The following is a 24,270-nucleotide window of genomic DNA, read 5'->3' on the forward strand; positions in this document are numbered from 1 at the left end:
CATTTGATACGTTACTGTGTTCTAACAACTCTTCATAAATTGGATATTTATTGAAACATTCGAATGATCTATTATTCCATCAACATTCTATTATTTTTGCACAATTTTTCTTTATCCAAATGATTTTTCCGAAACATCTAGTTATTCCCATAATGATTGGAACATTTTTTCGTTATAACAATAATTACTTGAATTTTTTTCTTATTCCAGTAATTTTCATACAATTTTCTGTAATTCAAATAATTAATCAAACAACATTTTGTTGCTGCACTAATTTTTCGAATATTTTATTATTGCGATAATTATTGAAACAATATTTCATTATTACAATAATAACCCGAACAATTTTCTCTAACGCAAATAATTATTTAAATAAATTTTTATTAATTTGGAACCCGTTATCAGAAGAGTTATTCGTTTATCTCTCTCCTCTTTTTTCGTTATTTCAGCAATTTACTGGAATATTGTTTTTCGTAATTAGCCCTAACTTTTTTTTTGGTAATTCAAACTATTTTTCAAATAAGATTTTATTATTTTCGAAATTGTTTGAACAATTTGTCGCTATTTCAATAATGGTGTCTCAATTTTTCGTTATTCTAGTTATTATATAAACAATATTTTGTTACTCCAGTATTTTTTCGAACAATTTTTTGTTACCGCAAGAATTATTTGTATTTTTTTCATTATGTGACATTCACGTAAAGCAACAATATGTTAAATAAATAATTATTTCCGTTTCAATTGCTAGCAAAAATGCTATACGAAAATCATTAATTGCGATACAAATTTGAATTTGTTTCGCAAATTGCTATGCAAAAAGCAGTATTTTGTTATTCATATAATTATTCAAAGAATCATAAAGTGATAATTAGAGAAATTTATCGTTATTTCGGTTATTTCTACAATTGCTTGAATATATATTTTTTCCTGTTCTAACAATTATATCGCTTGTTCTAATAATGAATTTGTTCCAACATTCGAATATGGAATTATTCGAATTCTAACAGCGCTTCCTTATACAATTACATTTCTCAGAGTTTTCAGTGCACTAAGTGTAATTATTTTCCAAAGTGCAACTCAGCTATTAAGTATGAGTAGACTTGGAGCAACAAATGTCAATTTTGGCAGGTTAGGGACCATCGTATGTCAAGCTTCATTATACATATTTTCTTACTATTTTTAATAGAAAATCGTAAATGAGTATTGCTCTCAATTACTAGAGTTTTTTTTTTTTTTTTTTTTTTTTTAACACAATGCCGGTTAAAAGTCTTACAGTAGATTACTATTTCCATGTTAGTTCTTCCGCAGCATCAGAGAATGAGCATAAAACTCAGTGAAGTGAATCTCAAGATGAACTCGTAGGATATTTGTAAAAACAACGTCAGTCACTATCTGAACGATTTTTGTTTTTTTTTACTTTTCAGAGTTTGTGTGGATAGTGCTGTAATTTAGTGTTATTTCAACATTTGATGGATAAGAGAAACATATTGTTTTAACACTAAATGATAGCAATATCCAAACAGCGTGTGGAAAACGTAGAAACAAATTATAATCATTAAAATACAGGGTGCCCACCCAACCTTGAAAACCGTGAATTTCTTTATCAAACCTTAAAAATCTATAACATTTTCAAATTATTATTATTATTATTATTATTATTATTATTATTATTATTATTAATAATAATAATAATAATAATAATAATAATAATAATAATAATAATAATAATAATAATAATAATAATAATAATAATAAAGTTGTCAGAAGCAATTAAAATAATTTTGAGTCCGTTTTCGGTTCCGCATCAGACGTTTTTTATTGTCATTGTGTAATCAGTAAAGCAGTGGCGGCTCTGAACTTCTACAACAGGGAAGTCATATCAGCAATAGCGGTGAAATTGTCTTTCCACCCGAGCTCCACCTTTGTCGCAAAACCATCTTCCGGCTTTGGAACCTCCAGTGATTTTTTTTACTTTGAAGGCATTCTTTAAATTCTGAGGTTAGGTACTAATATTGCAGGAAAAAGTTGCCATTGTAAAATTATATATTCAGTATATTTGCTATATACAGAATTAACTTTACATACATCACTCAGCACAAAGCATTCAATCTAGTCAAGACGTGAAAAACAATTATTGATATTGCCAATGTTACTCAACAGACTTCTTGTCCCTATAGGCCTACTCATCAAAAAAGGTGCACGCAAAAATTCGTGATTACATTCTTCCAATTACACAGAATAGAAATATACAAAAAAAAAGAAAGAAAGAAAAAAGAAAAAGAAAGAAAAAACGGCAAACCTGGAGCCTTTCGGCGGCACGGAAAATTTTTCGAGAAAATTTTTCGATTTTTCTGGAATCTATAAAAGATACTTAAAACTGATTGGTTGCACGCATTTACATACTGAAAATTTAATGTTCTATGATTTGAAACTTTTAATACAAAAATAATAATAATAAAATAAAATAAACTGTGCAAAACGTTAAAAAAAAATCATTTAAATTGGACCGTTGATAAAGATTTGCAACATGCAATGGAGGTGTAAAATTATGATTAGGCATGTTAATTTTACTAGCGACATGCTTTCTAGTAGTAATATTCATGTGAATAATGTGATATTATAATTTTACTGTTGTTTGTATAACTTGATTATATTCGTACATAGCAATGATACCAAACCTACCACTTTCTATTGATAAACAAAAATTTAACGCTCGTTTTCGGCACCGACGACATATGGAATGGGATCTACTGTTTTAAGGTGAAATCCTCACCAAACTACCACTCGGATTTGTATCCGATGTGTTGTGCCTCGTACCGGAAATCGTACCCAAACCACGTACATGGTATGCATACGCGTTATCCACTTGGCTACGAAGAGTCACTTCCGCTTTCCAGCCATCAGTCTGAAGAACACTAATATTTGTACTCGTCAAGGTTTTTTTTTAAAAAAAAAAAAAAAAAAACTTTGTTTTGTGATTTTTTCATCTATCAAATATGAAACCAGACAAAACAAAGAACGGGCGAACATTTGATTAATTCTTCTTGAAAACCATGTAAATTCTCCCTTCATTTTTTTTTTTTTTAATTATGCAATTCAGTCAGTCGACCTGGCGTGAGTGGTACGTATATTACCCCTTTCACAAGTTTCTTGATGTTAACAAACGTTCACTTATGCTAAGAGATGGTTATTAGGAGGTGGTTGTGATGTATGATAATTTCTTTCTCACGTGTTTATGTAGGCTAGCAACACTGGTATGGTATAAATGTGTTCCGTTATAAATGTGTAGATGTTCTTGTAAATTTTATTGACATTGACATTTTATTTTCAACACTACATTATTCTGTGGTGAAGAAAACTGTATCTCTGCTCGTAATTATTAACTTACGTCTAAGTTAGGTAATGACTAAAAGTTTACTTTGACGCATACATTTTTTTTTTTTTTTTTTTTTTTTACGGAAAAGGAAAACAAAGAATTTGCTAGCTTATATGTCGCCTTGTCTTCCATGACCAATAAATTTATTAATCAGAAACGTGTCTATTAAGATTTGTGTTCTTTTATTCTATACATATAACCAGACGTCGTCTAATTTATAGATGGTAACACGGAAGAGATGAAACGAGCAACCCTAGTTCCAGAGACGGAAAACTGTACTTTTGCACTAACCTTCTATTTTCCCTTCTGTAAGAGCTACAGAGAACATACACAAGTTACAGATAATAGGCGACTACTAGGATCTCATTAAATTGATGATACTAAGAATTTGCAAAAATCAATAACAAATGTTATCTAAATAGCCTTAAACGAAGTAAAATATTTTTCCTGGTAAAATGGCCGATATGGACATTGATGAATTGCGTGTTAAACACAGAGCAATGGCATATATTAAATAATAACATAGCCACAAGCAATATATGATTTTGTGTTGAAAGTCTTTTTATGAGCAGTTGCGTTTGATATTATGTAAATTTGGAGTGTATTTAATCTCTAATATGAACGAATAGTGAAATACGCAAACATTTCTTATATTATTCCATTTTTTATTTAGCTACAACAATTTCTACATAGTGTTTTTTAATATAAACACAGGACATCAATTTTGTCATACGTACATATATGTATATGTTTTTTTTTCTAATGAGTTTGACAGCGTAAACAAGTATTCGATCATGTGTGATGTTTGATGATTTTGATCCACAAACCAGCGTTATTACAGAAACTGTTGATTTTGGTTCATATATGTATTTCTTTTCAGCTTCGATTATATTGGTTTGCATTATTGGGTTCCTGTACACTCATACGAAACCAATGTCGTAGCACAAATAATGTTATATTGCCTATTCAGTTTGAACTTGAAATTGATCACTTTTATTTTGAGCGCGAATTTTCACATGCATAATTGCTTGTGTGTATGTTGGCATTTTGTGTGTTCTGTCCTAACTTTGTTGAGCCAAATGATATACATCTGAATGTCGATTTCTCTAACAAAACAGAAATTTGCTCGCAAAATATAAAATCGGTTATTTTTGTAAATGGAAGTTTATGCTTTGTAATTGTCGCTGAATGGTAAAGTTTTCGTATAGTCACGTGCTTGTTACGCTTTATCGCAAGTTTAATCCTTCCTTCAGAAGAAAAAAAGAACGAAGAGAAAAATTTAACAAATAAAAGAAAAAAGCAAAGGAAATAAAAAGAAAAAGAAAAGAAAGAAAAAATAAATAAAATTAGAAAGAAAAAGAAATAAATAAAATAAAAAAAGAAGAAAATGGTGTAGAATCGTGAGATAATTAAATTAAAAAGATATCGAACTCAGTTCTAAAAAAAAAAAAAAAAAGAAAGAAAGAAAGAAAGAACGATGATGAGAGTAAATGTGCTTACGAGTTTTCCAAAAAGAACAAAGTAATAAATTTTTATTTCGTATTAAACCATTTGATAAAAATACTTCTCATTCTGCGTTGTTTTTGTAAACCTGTAATACTATGAGCTGACAAGCAGTACAGTATACAAGGTGACAAGAAATAACCTGGATGAATGTTTATTACCATGCATTTAATAAACCGAAAGAATTTAGCAAAACAACACGTAATACCAAGAGAATGGGTATTTAGGAACAACATGTTCAGCCGGTTTCGAAGTGGCTGCCTTTGGCGGCAATAGAGAGCTCCAAACGTGCTTTCAAATGTTCGGCGATGAGTCGCAGATTCTGGGGCAAGAATTGGTTCCACTCACGACATAGAGATTGCTTCAGCCACTCCCATCTTCTGTGGCATGCACTGGCCTCCAAAATTGACCATACACCGTAGTCCTTGGGGTTGAGATCCTTCCTGTAGGGCGGCCATTCCACAGACCAGATGAAATCTGGAAAATGGGTTCTTCCCCAGTCTTTCGTCCGTTTTGCCCTGAAGGCCGGAGCGGAAACCTATTGGAAAGCCATTCCGTATTGCCGAAGTGCCACTTGGCACACGGAAGTACCACGAACTCGAGAATGTCGCGTCGGTACATTTCGTGGTTGATCTTGACTGACCCTTGATCACCAGAGGATTTTTGCCACTTGCGCAAATTACGCCCCAAATCATGACCAACTGCGGATTTTGGCGGTGTCCGACGATGGCTGAGGTGCCGGGAGCCTCTCCGAACCAGGTCCTGTCTTTTTGGTGGTTATGTGCCTGCTCCACGGTGTACAGCTTCTCGTCGGTGAAAAGAATGCGCTCCTATCGCTGACCTGCGGCTCGGCACTTGAGAAGGCGGTATTTTCGAGTCGCACGTGCTTGTTTCTGTCCGTGAGCAGCTGAACTTTTTAAAGCTTGTAGCCTTGAGTCACCTTGAGCTCCCTTTTCGCTATTTGCCACACCAATTCGCGGTTGATCCCTGACTCACAAGTGATTTTTTTCACGGAGACTCTCGGATTTCGTTGCACTCGCTTTTCGATGATTTTGCCGTTCTTGAACGTGTTGATGGTGCCCTTTCTTTCTCTTTCGGGACGGTCGCCTTCATGGCCGAGCTCTTGAAATTACGAACTGCGTCTGAGACTGTCGTTTTTGGGACACAAGCAAACGAAGAATTTGTTATTGACGCTTTCCTTGACGAAACAATTCTAACGTTGCCCTGCGTTTGGTTGCCATTTTCAAACAAAAAATAAATTACTCGTGCGAAAGCCGAAAAAAACGTACAGGTACACAATAATCCAACAAAACAACAGTTATTTGGCTACAGGACACTACATTCCTGACAGGATATGCCAAACTTTGTACGGGTTATTTCTTGTCACCGCTTTATCTGTACTCCAAACTTAATGAAGTCAAGTTGAAATTGCAAATCAAGTGTTTTGCTTTGCAGTGAAATGATTTCATTAATAGTTTAACACAGACGTATAGTACCTGTAGTCAACCCAATCGTATTATAGATTGTACACAAAAACGACATAAGCGTTTTTTTATCAAGTGATTTAATATGGAATAGGTATTTATTAGTGTCTTCTTTACGGAGAAATGGTAAGAAGAAGAAGGAGTGGTTTCTGACAAAAATTTTAATACCAGCGATTCAAGGAACACTAATATTTTTTCTACAATGGAGGAAGCTTATAAAAATATGTAAGTTTCTACAAGCACTAAATTCTTAATAAAAAAAAATATGCATGAAGAAGATGACAAATTGTCATTGAAACGTAGCGTCAAATTGCCATTTTACCATTTGGATGATTACGTAAGTACAATTTTTAAAGATTTATTACATTTCATCTTACTTACCAGAGTACTTCTTTCTATTTTATTTATTTATTTATTAATCTGTTTTGCATAGAATTGAGATTTTTCTCGAGTATGCATATAGATGTCCATAATTACGAAATGTTATACATGCTTGAACAAAACCTTTATCTACAGAAAAATATAAAATAAAATAACTTTTAAAATTACACAAATATACACACCAATACGTCCATAACATAACAACTAATATAGAAGGAAACTTATAAATTGTTTTAATAAAACTCATTTACAGAGTAATAACATTTATTTACTAAAAAGTTTTTTAAAAAAATGCTATTTAAACGCATAATATGTTTTATTTTGCTTCAGAAACCCAGGTAACTTACTGGAAACTCTCGTACAGTTTATATGTACGCTTTTCTACAATTTTTTTTTTAAAAAACGAATACTTTTGCGGAATAGTTTGCAAATTATTACTATATCGAGTATTGTATTTATGAACGTTACTGTTTTCTATAAATAAGCGTTTATTACTTAAAGTAAACAAGATAATTGTATATAAATACACATTTAGAAGAGGGAAAATGTTTTGCCGAAGGCTTGCAAAAAGTCTTCGGCGACAATCCAAACGTAGCTCTGATTATTGTTTTCTCTCTTTTTTCTTTTTCTTTCTTTTCAACCGAAAAGTACTGATACATTCACTGATGTAATCCTAAAAAGTTATACCATAACTTATTAATGATTGGAATTTTGCATAATAGACTGAAAGTAAGGCTTGTATTATGATATTCTTCTGGTCTACGAAGACCAAAACAAATACTACTTAAATTTTGATTAAATTTAAAAATATGCTAATTCAACTTAATTTAGAACTAATTTTTACACCAAGAAATCTAGTTGAACTAGAGAATTCGAGTTTTTATTTGTTATTTACCATTATGTGACAAATATGCTTACGCAAAAAAAAAAAAAAAAAAGTATTTTTGTCTGAGCACGAATGCCATTAATATGTATGAAGTTACAGCTTCAGAACATATGGTTATATTATATGACTGTCAAGTAATAATCGTTCTGTGACATTTTTTCTTGGATATTTTATCCTTTCTATTGTTATAAGCATTTAATTATGATAGAAAATTTCAGTACCCAACTTGCTGCCTTCCACTCTTAGAACACTGATCGAATTGAACCGATATTGGCCAGTATGCCATATCAGAAGTAAATTGAGATACCAAAATTCATACCAGGTGTAAATCTCTAAAATAAGTTATACTAGATTGAAGTAAAGTCCAAGTATGCACTCGTTCGTAATTGATGCTGTACTAAGTGAATTGAATCAAGTAAGTTCAAATGAACATTATTTACAAGAACATCTAATTTCATTTTTTACGAACTGTTTTACCATATCGGTAATAATTTATTTTCAATTCGAACATGGGCTAAAAATCTAAAATTTTGTCAGTTGGTAATCCTCATCTACTAATCGGTTGGTGACAGATTTTCGATATTTAAACATATATAGTTATATCATGTTACACGAATAGTTGTTCTGTGCTGTATCTTGAAGGGCCATTGTTTTCTTTCCTCACTCTTTTAGACTCTGTTTTTTTATTGTGATGATAATAATTAATCGGACATTTCGTTTAAATTAAATGCACTCAGTTTTGAAGCATTTGGTGAGGAGAGGGATTGAACGATGTAACTAACGTTGCATCACACACCTCATACAGGAATCAATGTAAGCAGACCCACTAAACACAGGATGGGTGGTTCTTCGCTTTTTATTTTCTTGATATTTTTTTACCTTATTTCTAGTGTTGTATATCAGTGATCTTTGTCGCCAAAGCGTTTGTTGCTATGGAAACGTAGAAAAAAACTTTCCTCACGCCAGGTTTTCTTGTATACCCCCTCCCGGCCCGTAACCCCTCTTTTCCGTGACTCAGCAGGTATGAGCGAAAGAGAAGGGGGGGCGTTGTCATGGCAACCACGTGTTCCCACGGCTGAGATGTCCACCGACAGCTGTGAAACTCATTATCCGGGCCAATGTGACGTCATCGTTCCTGTTGTCAAGGCCCGCCCCGTAGATCAAGTAACCACGATGCTACTTGCTACAGGAATTAAAAAAGAAAAGGAAAGAAAAAAATAAATGAAACTTTATCCCGTCTGTTATACGACAACTGTCACAAAAAGAAGTGTCGAGAAAAGACACCAGCCTGGTGCAGCAATGAAACTTCCCTTTTCTTTGGAACACTGTATGTTGTGTATGCGACTTAGGCAATGTTGCTCTTGCCTCATGGATGGATCATTATGATAGATGCGTATTCTGTGCTTTTCTTTTTGCGTTCCTCAATTTATGTAAGGAAACAGCTGGAATATCTTTCCAACATCAGCTATAAAAAGAAAAAAAAATATTAAAGATAAAACAACCAACTATTTTATTTAAAAAAAAAGCAATGTTAAGAAGTTTTTAAACCTACCTGAATCTAGGTCTTCAACTACTAGCAAATAGTTATTAACTAAGGTACAAAGCCATACAGACATAAAACTACTTTATTTACACAAGATAGTTAAGAGTGCCAGATATTTACTTCACACAAGCGATTTTTTTTTAATTTAACAAGTTTCGAGTCAATATTTAGAAAGAAATAACATAAATCATTTTTTTTTTATTCTCCAATAGATGCCTGAAATAATTCTGACAAATACTTATGGCATTGCTATATATACAACATATATTTAATTCGATGATCCTATATTTTTTCTCAACTATAAATTGCAGTAAATTTTTCCAAGTACTATAAGTTATGCGCTTGCAGATAAACAGAAAAATTCAGCCTAAGTTTTGGCAGTATTCTTCCCAAATGATTTAATCTATTTCAAGTTGTCTACATTTAAATTACTGCTTTAATATAGAAATTTATGTTTTACGTATTTATTTCTATACTTCTTCCTATCTAATAATGGTGGCTTTGTTTATATTATAAGTATGGGCATTATTTAGCATTTATAAAAGCCACACGAAATGAAGTATTTAAGTTCTGAATCATGTTAAACAGGTTGGACAAATATTATTGTTTTAAGCACATTTAAGGTTACACTGTAACTATTAATATAGATCTTAATTACGTCTTTCTTATTTCTGAAATTTAAGCTCAAAATAAGCTTTCAAAATTTAATATATAGCTAATTATTATAGAGTATGACAGCTGAAATTGTTATGAGAAGAAACTGCAGTGAGGTAATCATCATAAAAGTTTAGGTGCTTTTTTGTCATTTTTCATTGAGAGGAATACCACGTGTAGGACTTCATTTATATTTACATGTATCGATGAATTGACATTTCTCGGTATAATCACCTCTGATTTTTTATAATGTCAAGGAACTAGATTTTCGACGAAGTATTTTAGCACCTTTATAGTCAAAATATGGACTCTAATTACAAAATAGTAATGTTCTTCAGAGACAGCAATGATATGAAATTCAACACACTCACACCAAAAAAAAAAAAAGTCTATGGAAGTGTGTTTAATATTATTTGTTAATGTGTTTAAAAGGAAAGCGTACAAACTAATATAAAGTTTGGAAAATGATTCCGGTGGACACAGTCCGTATAAAACAATGTGTACAGAAAGCTTGAATGAGACCTGTAGCTTTGGAACAAACTATTAATGAAAAAGTCAGACATATCTCTCATCTGATGTTTGTTTAATTGCAAGAGAAGAAACAGAAGAAGAAAACATCTTGAATGTATTGAGGTTGTTGAGAAAAGGATGTCATTTTCAGGAAGTCGATTCGAATACAATTGTTTTTGGGACTTCTCACACAATGACAGTATTTTTAGCTATGTTTTGTCTTCAATTCTACAGGAGACTATACAAATATTTCATGCGTTGATAGTAATGTTTATACGTTGGTGTACCAAAAGTCAGGGGAAAATTAACATATTTGACATTCTCATTATACGGTATTCGTAGTTTTTATTTATAATTCTGTTGAGTCTTTTTCGTACTTCCCTCACTGTCGAGCGCCATGCGATGAACAGCATGTAGAGGCTAGCAAGTTTTTAGTTTTTCTTTTCTGCCTCAAGTGCTTTGTCAGATGCATATAGGGTGGCCAGAAGGCAATGATTAAAAAGCCGTACACATTGACTTAGAAAACCGGACATTATGAACTTTTCCCCCACGTATGAGAATTCAATTCATTAATTGCGTTTAGGCATCTTTGACTCAAACAAGATGGGAAAGCTATATTTTCAAACAGCTACATTTATATGTTAAAATTCTTACCTCATTGATATTTCTCTGCTCGTCGAGCGGCTTTGAGTACACGCTTGTTCTTCAAGAATTCTTTAAGGTTGGTTTAAAGGGACAAGTTTTGCCGATAGATGTCACTACATTCTTCATCTCTCTCTCATGTATTTTTTACCTTTCACAAAAATTCACGATTTCTCTTGCAAATTTAAAATAAGAGACTTCAAATTTTTAGAGAAGGAATTTCATAATCTATCGAAGGCAACAATCCGTGCCAATTTTTTATTTAGAATTTTCTTCATTGTTGAAATGGCTTGATTGTTGAAATGGATATTCAAACCTTTAATAATATAACTATTTCAACAATGTACAAAATTCTAAATAAAAAATCGGCACGGATTGTTGTCTTCAATAGGTTATAAAGTTTCTTCTGTAAAAATTTGTAGTCTCTAGGTCGAAATTTGTAAGAGAAATCGTGAATTTCGTGAAAGGTAAAAAATACATAAGAGAGACACGAAGACTGCAGTGACATCTACCGGCAAATCTTGTCCCTTTACACCAACCTTAAATAGGTCACTGCACTTTCCATTCTCACTTTTTCCTTCAAAGTTGAAACAAACTTGAAGTTCAGACTTAACTATGGAGATATCAAGTCGGTTGCATTCTTTTGTTCAAGCAGCATTCATTAATTAAAATATCCGTTCACAGTAAGCATTACCAAGATGGAAAGAATATATGAAGCAGACGGATATTTATAATTGATGTGACCTGGTGGTTTTCCTACGAAATTTTGGAACTCTAATCTTCTCTTACTTTACAACTTACAAAAATGTACTGATAATAATTTGCAAATTCTGAAATGTCTGAGACTGAAGCCATGGAGCCATCAGAATAATGGTTAGTTAAACATTTATAATGAGACAGCTGAAAAGCAGGACAAATGAGCGTCCGGCTCGACTACTAAGCCGGACACGGGACAGATCCTCCAAAAGCTGAACTGCCCGGCCAAAAGCAGGACATCTGGCCACCCTAGATGCATACGAATAGCAAATTACCTTAAAACTAGCGTTATTCGATTATCTTTTCTGAACGCGTAAAGTGCTTCCAATTTGTATCGATAACTTTTTGTTAGGCGTATTCCTTTTTTTTTTTTTTTTAAATGACTTCTGACCTTCCTCGTACTGCGAACAGGCTGCTTCTCTGTGGAAAGGTTGGAATGAATTACTTTGTTCTGGATGACATGGTCACGTAACTGCTCCATTATTTATTGTTACTTAAACTGTTACGTTTGGGTCATCGTACAGCTATAGAGCAGACATCAACAACATTTTTTGCGGCATTGTTCAGGTTAAAAAAGAAAAGATTTTCCCACCTGCTTTGAAAATTTTCAAAATGGCTATTCATCAAATCATTAAAGAATTCTACTTATACTTAGGTCATAACCGCTTTAAAGAAATGGAGACGACACGTGAAAAGAAAGTGGTATCTTCGAGACCTTACGCTTTTCTTTTAATACATTTGATTCTGACAACTCATATTACACTATATAATGGATATTAACGTACAACAGCGCAGTGATAGCCAGTGTGTATCAAAGACACCAATTTCTTTCTAAATTTAGCCCCTCATCCATTTTTGATTTATTATATTAAAAACTCTAAAAATATATCCAACTTGTATGGTAATTTTCATATAGTTCGAAACAATTATCGTAGTTATCAATTAGTCCAAGCATATGTTGAAAGTGGACTCTGAAGGAATAAGTTTTTTTTTCGTTTTTTCTTCCCGAAAAAAGAAAAAAACAATGCAAGGAAGTTATGTCGAATTATTTTCCCCTCTGGACTTCCTCATTCCACAACCATACGCCGTTGCCTTTCCCTTATACGCATTCAACCTTCCTGTGGGACATACAAAGGCCATGCATGTGCCTAGAATTCATTTTCTGGCGACGTCTCTATTGAGATTTTTTTTATCTTCTTCTCTCTCTCCTTTCTACGGCCACTATATGTATCAGACTTTTCCTGTACGGAGAGAATACACAGCCCATGACGCCTGGTTTTCACCAGAATAGCGTATCCAGCGGCCCGGAGTTTCCGGGAAGTAGCCATGTTTCCGGGATTCTTCTAGGCCGTGATCGAGGAATCGGAAACGGACTTCTAGAAAAAAGAAAGTGGAGAAAAGACGAAAAAAAAGGTAAAAGTTGTCATCCCCTGACCTCTGTTGATAAAGTGCAGAAGTTCGGGCTGAAGCCATTCGTTTCCCTTGTGTGGTTGTATAAAACAAGGTTACGATACATTGTATTTCTTCTTATATGGGATCATACAGAAAATGAAACATGTCTCTTTGTTCCTCCATATTAAAGCTGCCCTGCTTCTGTTTCTGGTGTGTTTATTTCTCTGTATATTCAGACGACAGGGAAGATAAATTTTATTGATTCTTCTTCCTATCTAGATTTCGACTGTTCGTATAACTGTATCGTGATTTATATTATCGTTTCTCACATTTGTCTCTTTACATCTTTCTTCTGGTTTCATGAAACTGGATGAACAGAAGTAATACATTAATGCTAAATATACTGTAAATCTTTCTTGCAAAAATACGAAACTTTGTATTATTATTATTAGTGTTGTTATTTGAACCCATCTGGGTTCTCACTGTTCAAAGGGATCACGTTTAATGAGCTACGCATATTTAGAGTTCATAAAATACTTGCCATTGTTCAGTTTTCTTGATCGTATACTTTCTAATTCAAGAATTGACTCCCATGATGGATTATAAACAAAAACAATTTTCAGAGCCATGTAAATGTTGAGATAGTGCATATAATGCCTACAATAAATCTCTAGCTATTTCCATCTCATAGTGAAATTCTGTGAAATACGCTAAGAAATGCCGTCTCTCTGAAATATGACAAGGAAAAACTACGTCTCCATTAAGAAGAGAATAATGTAGCTTACATGTGTGAAGGTTATAAATCTTAATTCTTAACCAGGCGCGATCTTTTATTCACCTTTAGTAGGCGCGTGGGGGGTAAATTTTACCTCCAAGGTTATTTTACTTTTGTATTGTTCAGATAAAATACTTTTGTATTTTATTAGCAAACAAATTTTTGGTATTACATAGACTATTATCAACCACTTAAAATAGATTTTGATATAAAATATGAGATAACAATGAAATTAAAAAATAGAAATCAAGTTGCGTAGTATTTTATCTCTTTCTTCGCTCACACCGGAGGGTAAAATTTACCCTCAAGCGCCCAGTTACGGGTTAAGCCAATGGACCTGAAATAAACTTTTTTTTTTTTTTTTTACTCCACCTTTAACATCAGATTTCTGTAACTTTTGTATGTGATTATTTATTTTCTATACATTGTCTCATATTTTAATAAACATTTATAATTTTACTAGTTTTTTCCCATTATTTTAAATTTTAGTTCAGTTTTCCGTAGTTTCAGTAATTTAGCTTACTATAGTGTTTAATTCCGAAACAAACAAGAAAGGTACCACTTTCATCACATGGTTTATTAACATGCGCAACAAAGCAAAGCCAATATAAAACGCTCTTAGACACATACACACACGCGCGCAAATAGCTCGTTTGTTATATATGTTACTGTAGACAATATTTTGCATCTTCTACCAGTGAGTACACCTAGTGAATTAGTGTCAGTAGAGAGATCATGGTAGCTCAGTAATAGAGTGAGGTATCCTTAGTTGGATCCCAGACCATATGAATTTATGAAGGACATCTTGTCCGTGGATTTTCTCGGGATCTCCCGTTCCCTTCCACATTCACATACCACCCATTATTTTAGAATCTTTCCTTTCAGTAATCTAAAATGAAATCTTTCAGTTTAACGTCCTATAATTATGCCCTTTAAGCTAAGGGAAGATGAGCAAAGCAAGTGAATGACAATGAAAGAATTGGTGGAATGAGAATATTGGAGGAAACGAGAATACCCCGAGAAATCTCACGATTACGATGTTGTCCACCACAAATTTACATGGACTGGGATCGAACCAGGGTTCCCATGCATCAAAGACACTTTCGTTAATCATCTGTTGCCTTTAACATAAAGGGTATAAACGTGGGACGTTAAACCAGAGATTTTCATTTCTTCCTGTACTTACCTTCTACCATAACCTTATATCATTTAATGCAACCCGGGAAGATAGTGAAAGCATAATCACACACTTACATACATATTGTAAGTATTTTCGCTTAATACTTCATCAAATAGGGAAGGGAATATATATGGAAATATATGGAAAGACACACTAGAAATGAAGAAAATGACTGTAAAGTATCTGTGAAGTATCTAATAGTATCTATGTGACACCATGTTCGAATGGAAAAAAATAATTGATGAGTTGTAAATAACTGGAATAAAGTAATCCCGAAACGGAAATAGGAAATGAATTATTTACGAAATAATAGTAAGAACATAATCATACACACTGAAAATGTGCACTAAGCACTTTCGCCAAATAGTCCATCAGATAGAGAGAAGAAGACGTATAAAGAAAAAGCAAAATTAAAAGACAGAGAAGCAGCTGGGAAGGATCTAAGCGGAAGCCATGATGTGGATTCCAGGGTCACATGATAGTGTTACAAGGTTGAAAGGAAGTGGAATATAGTTGAAGATGATAAAACTTTAAATTAAAACACTATTCGTATATAAGACTACATAGTCTTTTAACCTTAGAAATGACAAAGTGAGCCTTTTAGGCTCTTGACCACCATATTTCTTACGTAACAGTGTTGATTAAAGTCAAAGATCTATTATTTTTTCTTGTTTTCAGTTCTCACAATGTCTTTTGTAAATTCTTTCTGCGTATTCTTCTTTCAACTTGAGTGATTTTTAAATTTTTTTGAGGGGGTCCTAATCGTCAGAGTGTTACTGAGTGTCTTAAATGAAGTCTATACTTTTTCTTCAAATTTCTTATCATTATAATTTTAAGCGATCAGTAGATGGCAGTACGTTAATGCAGTAGTTGCATTTCCATTTTATGACGACTCGGTTATCGAAAATTCAGTTATTTGTTGATAGATTATTATTAACTATAATCTTCTCGCCAAAAGTGTATATCTTTCAATCCAGTCTTACAGTCTGACTAAAGACAATGGCAGAAAGTAACGAACATAATATCATTAAATATATGAAATGGTACAACGGAGGTATTCTATATTCATTGCAATTCTACATAGATATTATTGTACTGTATTTTGCGGTAATAGTATCATGGCTAATGTCAAGAGGCCAGAACACAAATATTATTTAATTCACTTCGAATTTCTATGCAGTGCGAAAATAAAAGAAACATTATAATTTTCACTCAATGATCTATTTTACGTTCCTCTAAATCATATGTATCAAAAATATGCAATTTGCCAAAAATTTTAATATATATTATTTTATATATTGTGTGTTGATTTTTTTCACAACTAAAAGTATAGTTAGTCAAAAAGGTGTGTAAACACTATTTCTAACACTAACTAGTAAACAGGAATATAGTCGCTAACAAGTATGTGCACAGATTCATAATAGAATAGAAACATCCAGCTGCAGGTAATAACGTATATCGCAATTAAAACATATGTGAGTCTCAGAAGCTCACCATGTTATGGTTCGTTATAAAACTAGCTTGTCTTTCTGGGTTAACCGAGATTTGCGGTTACTAAGCTATTTATCTTAAAAATAGGAGTCCCATTTTTCTGAAACAGGTATAACCGAGATGTTTCATTAGATACCAATCAAAAAAGTTGGGTGGACAAAAAGGGGTAAAAATCTTTGAATGTATACAAAGAAAGCAACGTTTGTACCTGTTTTGCTTTATATTCACACCTTCAGCCTTTCTTCAGCTCTAACATTAGTGCCTGTAACTGTCATTTACAATAACAAGTAGTATTAGTTGTTCGTATTAATGAATAACAGTATCTTAACTGTAATAGTCTAGTTGAAAAATAACTTTAGGATACCTAAAAGAAAGATCTCGTACAAAAGAATAAAATAGTTACAAACAAAGAAAGTGCTTAAGAAGTCTGAATAGTATTGGTATATCTGAATTTGAATAATTACTTATTTTTTTTAAAAAAATCACTTTAATTAAGTAACTGAATTAGATAACTAAATAATCGAATCACCTTAATTAGAAAATCCGAGACTTCTTTAAATTGTCATATGAAACGGGACATTTTGGGTCAGTAATGACCCAACATAACCAGAACATTTTGTAAATAATAATAATAATAATAATAATAATAATAATAATAAACGGGATTCGTGATGAATAGCCGAAGTAATGCCAAGTAGATACTCATGAAATAGTAGGTCTATTTCAACAGCATTTGAAACGAATACTGATGATATAATATTCATTGTTTCATAGCCGTTTAAAAGCCACTATATTGCGAAATATCATGTAGGCATAAGTAATTATTATATTTATAAAATTATATTTTTAGCAGAGGATGTATTGGTTTATTGAATTACTTTATTCGAGAGACGAAGAGTAAAATTATTTCTGAAGGCTATCTGAGAGAAGAAGTCAAGTAGGGCGCACATGAGTACAGTTGTCCTGCAGGAAAGTCATTTAAGATAACTCTTGAGTCAGTTCCGCAATGAGAGGAAATCACGTTGCTATGAACTCAGAGGATATGAAATCGTAGGAGTACCTTTTGTCGCTTTTACTGATGATAATAAGCATCAACTTCCCGTTTGGTTATCACAAAGTAAGATGGTAGATGACGTAAATATTCTCGTGTTCAAGCGTATTTACGTTTTTCTTTTCGTGGTTTTTATTTATACATCAGGAACAACATAATAAAAATATCTCCGTTGTTAGCGAAAAACGAGGATAAAAATAGCCTTAGTGATCCTAATAGGCATCCAATGAGAATGCGTTAAGATTATATCATTTCACAATGTTAATGGTTGCTGCTGCAATATACTAAAGTTTTATTGTATTTTATTTGCACTTCTAATTGGGTTTCCTGATTTTGAGTAAGTTGTTATGTTGATTATCTAGAGCTGTAAATCGATGAACAATTTATCTCGATATACTTACCAAAAATAACATATCTTTCCAGCGTTCAAGCAGAAGAAAAGCTTTGATAATATTTATTTTTGGTTCATTGGACATTTTTAGAAAATGCTAGAACATTACAATAAGAACTGTCTTTGAGCCGAGAAAACATCAGTAAGATTTATGCATGTTTATTTCTCTTTTTCTTGGAAGTTCTTAAAATAAATCAGTCTTAAAATGTTTCAAATGAAGCCTTAATGATAAAGCTCACACATCTGGGGTGAAGGATATCTTATTCGATAATAATCAGTCTTACATGTTTCAAATGAAGCCTTAGTGATAGAACTCTAAAATTTCTGGGGTGAAGGATGTCTTATTCGATAATAATCAGTCTTACATATTTCAAATCAAGCCTTAGTGATAGAGCTCTCACATCTGGGGTGAAGGATGTCTTATTCGATAATAATCAGCCTTAAATGTTTCAAATGAAGCCTTAGTGATAGAGCTCACACATCTGGAGTGAAGAATGTCTTATTCGATAATCAGTCTTAAGTGTTTCAAATGAACCCTCAGTGACAGAGCTCTCACATCTGGAGTGAAGGATATCTTAATCGATCGCAGGCCTCGTATGTTTGTGGTGGACAACATTGTATTCATGAATTTATTTGAGGTACTATTATTTTGTTTCCTTCTCTTCATTGTATCAACTCCTTCGTCGACACTCACTTCGAACTCCTATTCGTTTCCACGAACTTTAGTACCCTTTAGCAAACGATTTGCAGATAATGCGTGTTTATTTAAACGGTTATTCAGCGATAGACAAATTTTCTTTTCCAGCAAACGTAAAATTTTCTTTCGATAAGGATAAAAATCTAAAATATTGAGAAAATATACTGTAAAAGTAAAACCAAACGTCGTGTACCTTTTTGTATTAATTTGTCTTTTACAGTTTCTCTTTGTAAAGTATTGCAGATCAAAGAGCGATATTGTCTAGTTGTTACAAAATACTGTTAGTAAATGAAAGAAAAAAGTAGCTATCACGTTTTTAAAATTCTTTTTTCCCTTTGAAAATCCTTCAGAACTACGTCAATTGCCTCGCTAAAACTTTTACTACTACATTGAAAATTAAAGCAATATTAATTATGAGTAGAAACAAAGATAAATGGCTAGACTTATCTGAACAGCACTCAAGAAGTTTCTTTTTCTTTCTTTCTTTCTTTCTTTCTCCTCTTTTTTTTTTAAAAAAAAAAAAAGAAATTCTATATAGTCTACATGATTACTTCTGAATTAGTTTAGTTTGTCTGTTATATACTTAACTGCGATATGTGCTGCAACAGAATATTTCTCAATGCTGAGGCTCTTTATATATTCCTTAATATGATCTAAATGTTAGTTTGAGTTAACTTAATATGCTTATTATTACGAGTTTTGTCTTTTGAAAAACATTATTTAAAAAAAGGTAAGAATGGGGGAAAAACTTGTCTTTGCGAAGAAGGAAGATAAAGGAACATTTTTTTTTTCAGAAGGAATTTTTCAAACACTGGAAATTATGGACAGTAATTGTAATAGTGTTAATTTATTTTTATCGTATTATTATTATTATTAATAATAATAGTATTATTGCAAGCCTAATGAGCATTTTTAACGTCTTAAAATATTAACCACAAATATAAAATCTAATGTAAAAGGAAAAAGAGGAAGAGTTGAGTTGAGTTGATTTTAGTTTAGCGTCCCGTTCAGCAGCGAGGCTATATGAGACGTGGACCTACTGATTAACGTGGAATCCGAACCACATGAGCTCCCGCGGGAATCGAACCCGGATCTCCCACGCCAAAGACGCGTACGCTAACCGCTTAGCCACGAAGGAGCTCGAAAAAGAGGAAGAGAAAGAAAAAGAACAAAATGTTATGTTAACCAGCAATATATTGTTCACTTTTGTCTCTTTCAAATCTATCCTGTATGTAAGCCAGAATGTTACATTTATAACTCTTATTCAGATTCTATGTAATTTAAACCTAATTACGCAACGTAAAATTTTTAGATTGTAAACTAAAATAACCTATAGCTATTCTGACGTATTTAATGTAATTAATTTTTTTTTTTTTTTAATCCTTTGTTTCAGTCATGTAAGGTTTGCAACAAGACTTTTGCCAATGTCTATCGATTGCAGCGACACATGATTAGTCATGACGAGAGTGCCGTGTTGAGGAAGTTCAAGTGCCCGGAGTGTGAGAAGGCCTTTAAATTCAAACATCATCTGAAGGTTAGATACTGTAGTATAAGTAGGAGCATGATTTTAAAAAATTGCCTTGCTTTTGTTATGAATGTTGGAAATTTGTAGATTGTTTGTTGAGCTGAGCGGCTTTAGCATGCTATAGGAAGCATTTTTTATTATTATATTTCTTTCTTTTCGGCTATGTCATTTTCAGTTTGTGTAATGCTAGCAGAACTCAAATTACAAAGGAAACTGTAATAAGATGTTAAATTACAGCTCCAATCGATATTTTTTATGTCATTTTTTTTTTTTTTTTTTTGTATATCAAATATAAAATTGATTTTTATGTGTACCTGAGAAAAAATTTTGTGATTAATACCTTCCACCATCTGTTCCTTTATCTTAAATTAACTACCATTTAAATATATTTATCCATTTAAATGTGCCTACTCCTTGAATTGTTTTAAAACTGTTCCTACTCCTACTTTTAATTATTTTCAATATTATTTCCTTTTTTTTTTTCTTATATCTCCTCATTTCATTTTCGTCCAACTCAGCTAATTTTCTCCATTCTTTTTCATACTAATATTTCGAACGCTTCTAGTACTTTCTTCATCCGTTTTATGTAAGTATTGATATTTCTATATCATTTAGCACAATCGCATTAGTTTTCGTAGATTTGTAAATCTTTTGACGAGCAATCCTCAGAATGTGCCTTTCTTTTTCCTAAATGATTATTTCATTATTCCTGTTCTTGCTTTTATTTACCGTTCACACTTTATACGTTTATTAACAACTATATATCGAAAAATAAATATTTATTGTACATTTTCCCCCCTTATTTTTATAATCACTACGGTTTTCTATTTAAGCATCAGTGTAGTACATGTGTAACTACAATTAGAGGTAATAATAAGTTTGCATGAATTAACCTGAACTTTCAATAGAAGTATATTCATTTGTAACTTTTTGTTATTGATAATGCGTATTTCATAGTTAATATTAACTTAAAGTATTGAATGAAAAATCCATATTTATCAGAAATAGACATTGAGAAGAAAAATCAAATACGAAAATTGTTTCTTCCATAGGAAACAAGTTTCCTGTGAAAAGTGAAAATGAAAAAAGTTAAGAATTTCTGGATTTGAATTTGAATTTGAAAGATAAATAAATGAAGCAAGATACAATAACAATTTACAAGAGAATTTCATAAAACGGTTAATCTTATGTGAATTCCACGTGAAACAAAGCTAACAAGCAAAGATTTCGAGTTAAGTTTGCGTCCTACTCAGTCAAGATATATATATATAGGGTGTCACAAAAATTTGTCACAACAGATTCCTTACAACAAAATAAGAAAAAAAAGTTCATATAGACTTGTGGTCGGATATGCACAATTTTGTAGTTATAGGGTGACGAAAATGTCAAAAAATGAACTTTAAAGGTCCATAGTTCCACTACTGTAGGACCGATCGTAGTCGGGTCAAGACAGCACTGAGGAACTATTATGTGAACTATCCAAATATTCATCTTTCAGAACCTTCGGTACTTGTACAAATCACTTTTAGAGAGGCTGTATGGGAGTACATAGTCACTCTCGACCTACCTCTCTAAAAATTGGTGTGCAAGTACTTGCGCATTCTTAAACATGGGTATTTGGATAGTTCACAAACCAGTCCCCAGCAATGTGTTGACACGCCTACGATAGGTCCCATAGTAGTGGAGCTACGAACTTTTGAAGTTCGCTTGTTTCCCGTTTTCGACACCGTGTAACACCGAAACTATCTACTTTTGAGAACAGGTCCATATAAACTTTTTTTCTTATCTTGATGTGAGAAATCTGTTCTCAAAATATTGAGACACATTTTTGTTAACACCCTGTATATATAAGATGTACAGTCTTTTACTAAACCAGAATGACTAACATAGAATGTTTTAACTAAGGTTGAAAATGTAATATTTTTTACAAATATGACTAAATAATCTGAAGTTTTTTAACTTAACGTAGGTTATAATTGATATAAAACTTCAGAGAAGTATTAAAATATATATATATACCATTTTCCTTCGCTAGTAGTCCGAAAGAAGTTACGGAACATAAGTTATTTTTCTCCCACGAGCAAACTCAGGTTTTGCTAAATTGTATTATGTTTTTATGTAATTTATTTTCAACACAAATATTAACAAGCATGAAAATTATGAAAGACAGATTTTTGTGTGAATATTTTTGAATAGTAATTTGTTTAATTATACCAGCAAGTTACTCTTAGTAGCAGGACAATAATATTCAATTTTGATTACATTTGTTTGCCTGAATGGACGTATGTGTGTGTATATATGTGTGTGTTTCTATATACATGTTTATGTATTAGCTTTTATTGATGCACGCTTTATATATTGCATGCTTTTCCCTTAGCTTCAGTTGTTGTCCTTATGTGTGGCATCAATTTTAGCCAGCATAGATCCAGCTGAACGATGACTGCATGGAAGAGCATATTGCAAGTGAGTGCATGCTTTTTGTTGCATTGTTCTTAAAATAGATTTTTTTTAAATTATCCTAGTGCCTATAGATTAATTTTAATTATCCTTACTATACATATGTGATCCGAAATTAATCTTTAGCAGATTGTATACACTTTATTACGATTTACTTTCCTACACAATAAAATTTACTGTTAACTGTAATTACTGTTATACTTTAATTATAATCAAGTTTTCAACTTATAGTGAGTTCTTTATATTTATATAGTAACAACCCCCATGCCGTAAAAGCATTGGTGGACCACCGATGGGCAACTAGCGACCTCTCGCCAAGAATTGGCGGTCCCGCAGCGACAATTCGCGGTGGCCCCACTTACGTTTTGAAACATATCACCAGCGGCAGAGACGCGTCGAAATGCCCAATGAACCAAAAATTACTCCCCAAAATATCCTAAATCGCCTATATGTGTGTTTGCATTACATTGCATTAAGGTGATTCTTAAAAAAAAAATTAAAAAAAAAAGTAGCCCGAAATGGACACAAACCACCAATCTTACGATTACTAGGCGCGTGTGTTTCCAACTTCGCTACGGAGCCGATGAAGAAAATCTCGCTTGTAGAAGCATAAATCGTTGAGGTCTTTTTAATTTGGCCAATCAAAGTGCTTCTTTAACCATGTATATTCGACGATAACCGTTTGGGATCAGATAAAAATGCGTTCGTCATGTAATTTTATAACAAAATGACGCTCGTCTATCTATTTTATTTCATAGTTCTCCCATATTCACTTGCTAATGGTTGGCAACAATTGCAATGTAAACTCATACAATTATACGCACCCATCTCAAGATTTTTCATTTCATGATGTAGAGGCAGGGGTTATTCTTGCCCCCGGAGTTCACTTTAGGAACAATTAGGAACAGGAAAAAATAGTATATATTGATATCATGCACATGACTGATGATAGTTCGTGTTGTCCCTTCGCGATTCTCCGCCATGAACTGAAGGAACGCGGACCAAAATAAAGTCCTCGCGGCTACGCGGTGCTAACTTCAACACTCCGACTCCTAGATATCTGTTTCGAATCGACGAAACCCTGCCGCCAGTGACACACTAGCAACAATCCTTGTACGCGTCGCTATAACGACGCTCGACGTTTACCGGCAAGTGGGCCACTAGTTGTTGGCGACGTTTACGGCATGGGGAAGCTTTCAGATATAGATTGCGATGTCAGTATAATTAACAATCAACCACAATAATGATAGTAAGTTGATGAAACTGATTGGGGGAAAAAACTTAAATCGGAATAGCGACCATCAAATTGGAAACCAGGATCTCCTACTGCGAAGGATTATCGCCAACCAATACGTTACTTCCATTCGATAAAAATCAAGCGGGACTACTCACGGGCATGCAATAGTTGATACGTCATAGGATCAAAACTACGACAATTCGCACTAGAGTATTCTACTACTGAGTTATTATGTCTCTAAATCGTATTAGAACAGTGAAATCTATAATTAAACTTTAAACCATTACACTAAAGCCTTTTCAAACCATTAAAACTTCGATAGTATGACTTTCTGAACAT

General features: G+C 32.8%; 1 protein-coding gene across 7 annotated transcripts in view; it reads left to right on the forward strand.

The window, feature by feature from the left end:
• zfh1 (Zn finger homeodomain 1) overlaps positions 1–24,270 on the forward strand; it is a 746,119-nt gene that overhangs the window by 699,573 nt on the left and 22,276 nt on the right. For all 7 annotated transcript variants that reach the window (XM_081748992.1, XM_081748988.1, XM_081748990.1 and 4 more), the window contains one exon: positions 20,106–20,246. In XM_081748992.1, the coding sequence (XP_081605118.1) occupies positions 20,106–20,246 (141 nt within the window). The remainder of the gene's footprint in view (positions 1–20,105; positions 20,247–24,270) is intronic.

Source organism: Thermobia domestica, chromosome 2, assembly GCF_964235325.1.
Source record: "Thermobia domestica chromosome 2, izTheDome1.hap1.1, whole genome shotgun sequence".
Lineage (NCBI taxonomy): Eukaryota > Metazoa > Arthropoda > Insecta > Zygentoma > Lepismatidae > Thermobia > Thermobia domestica.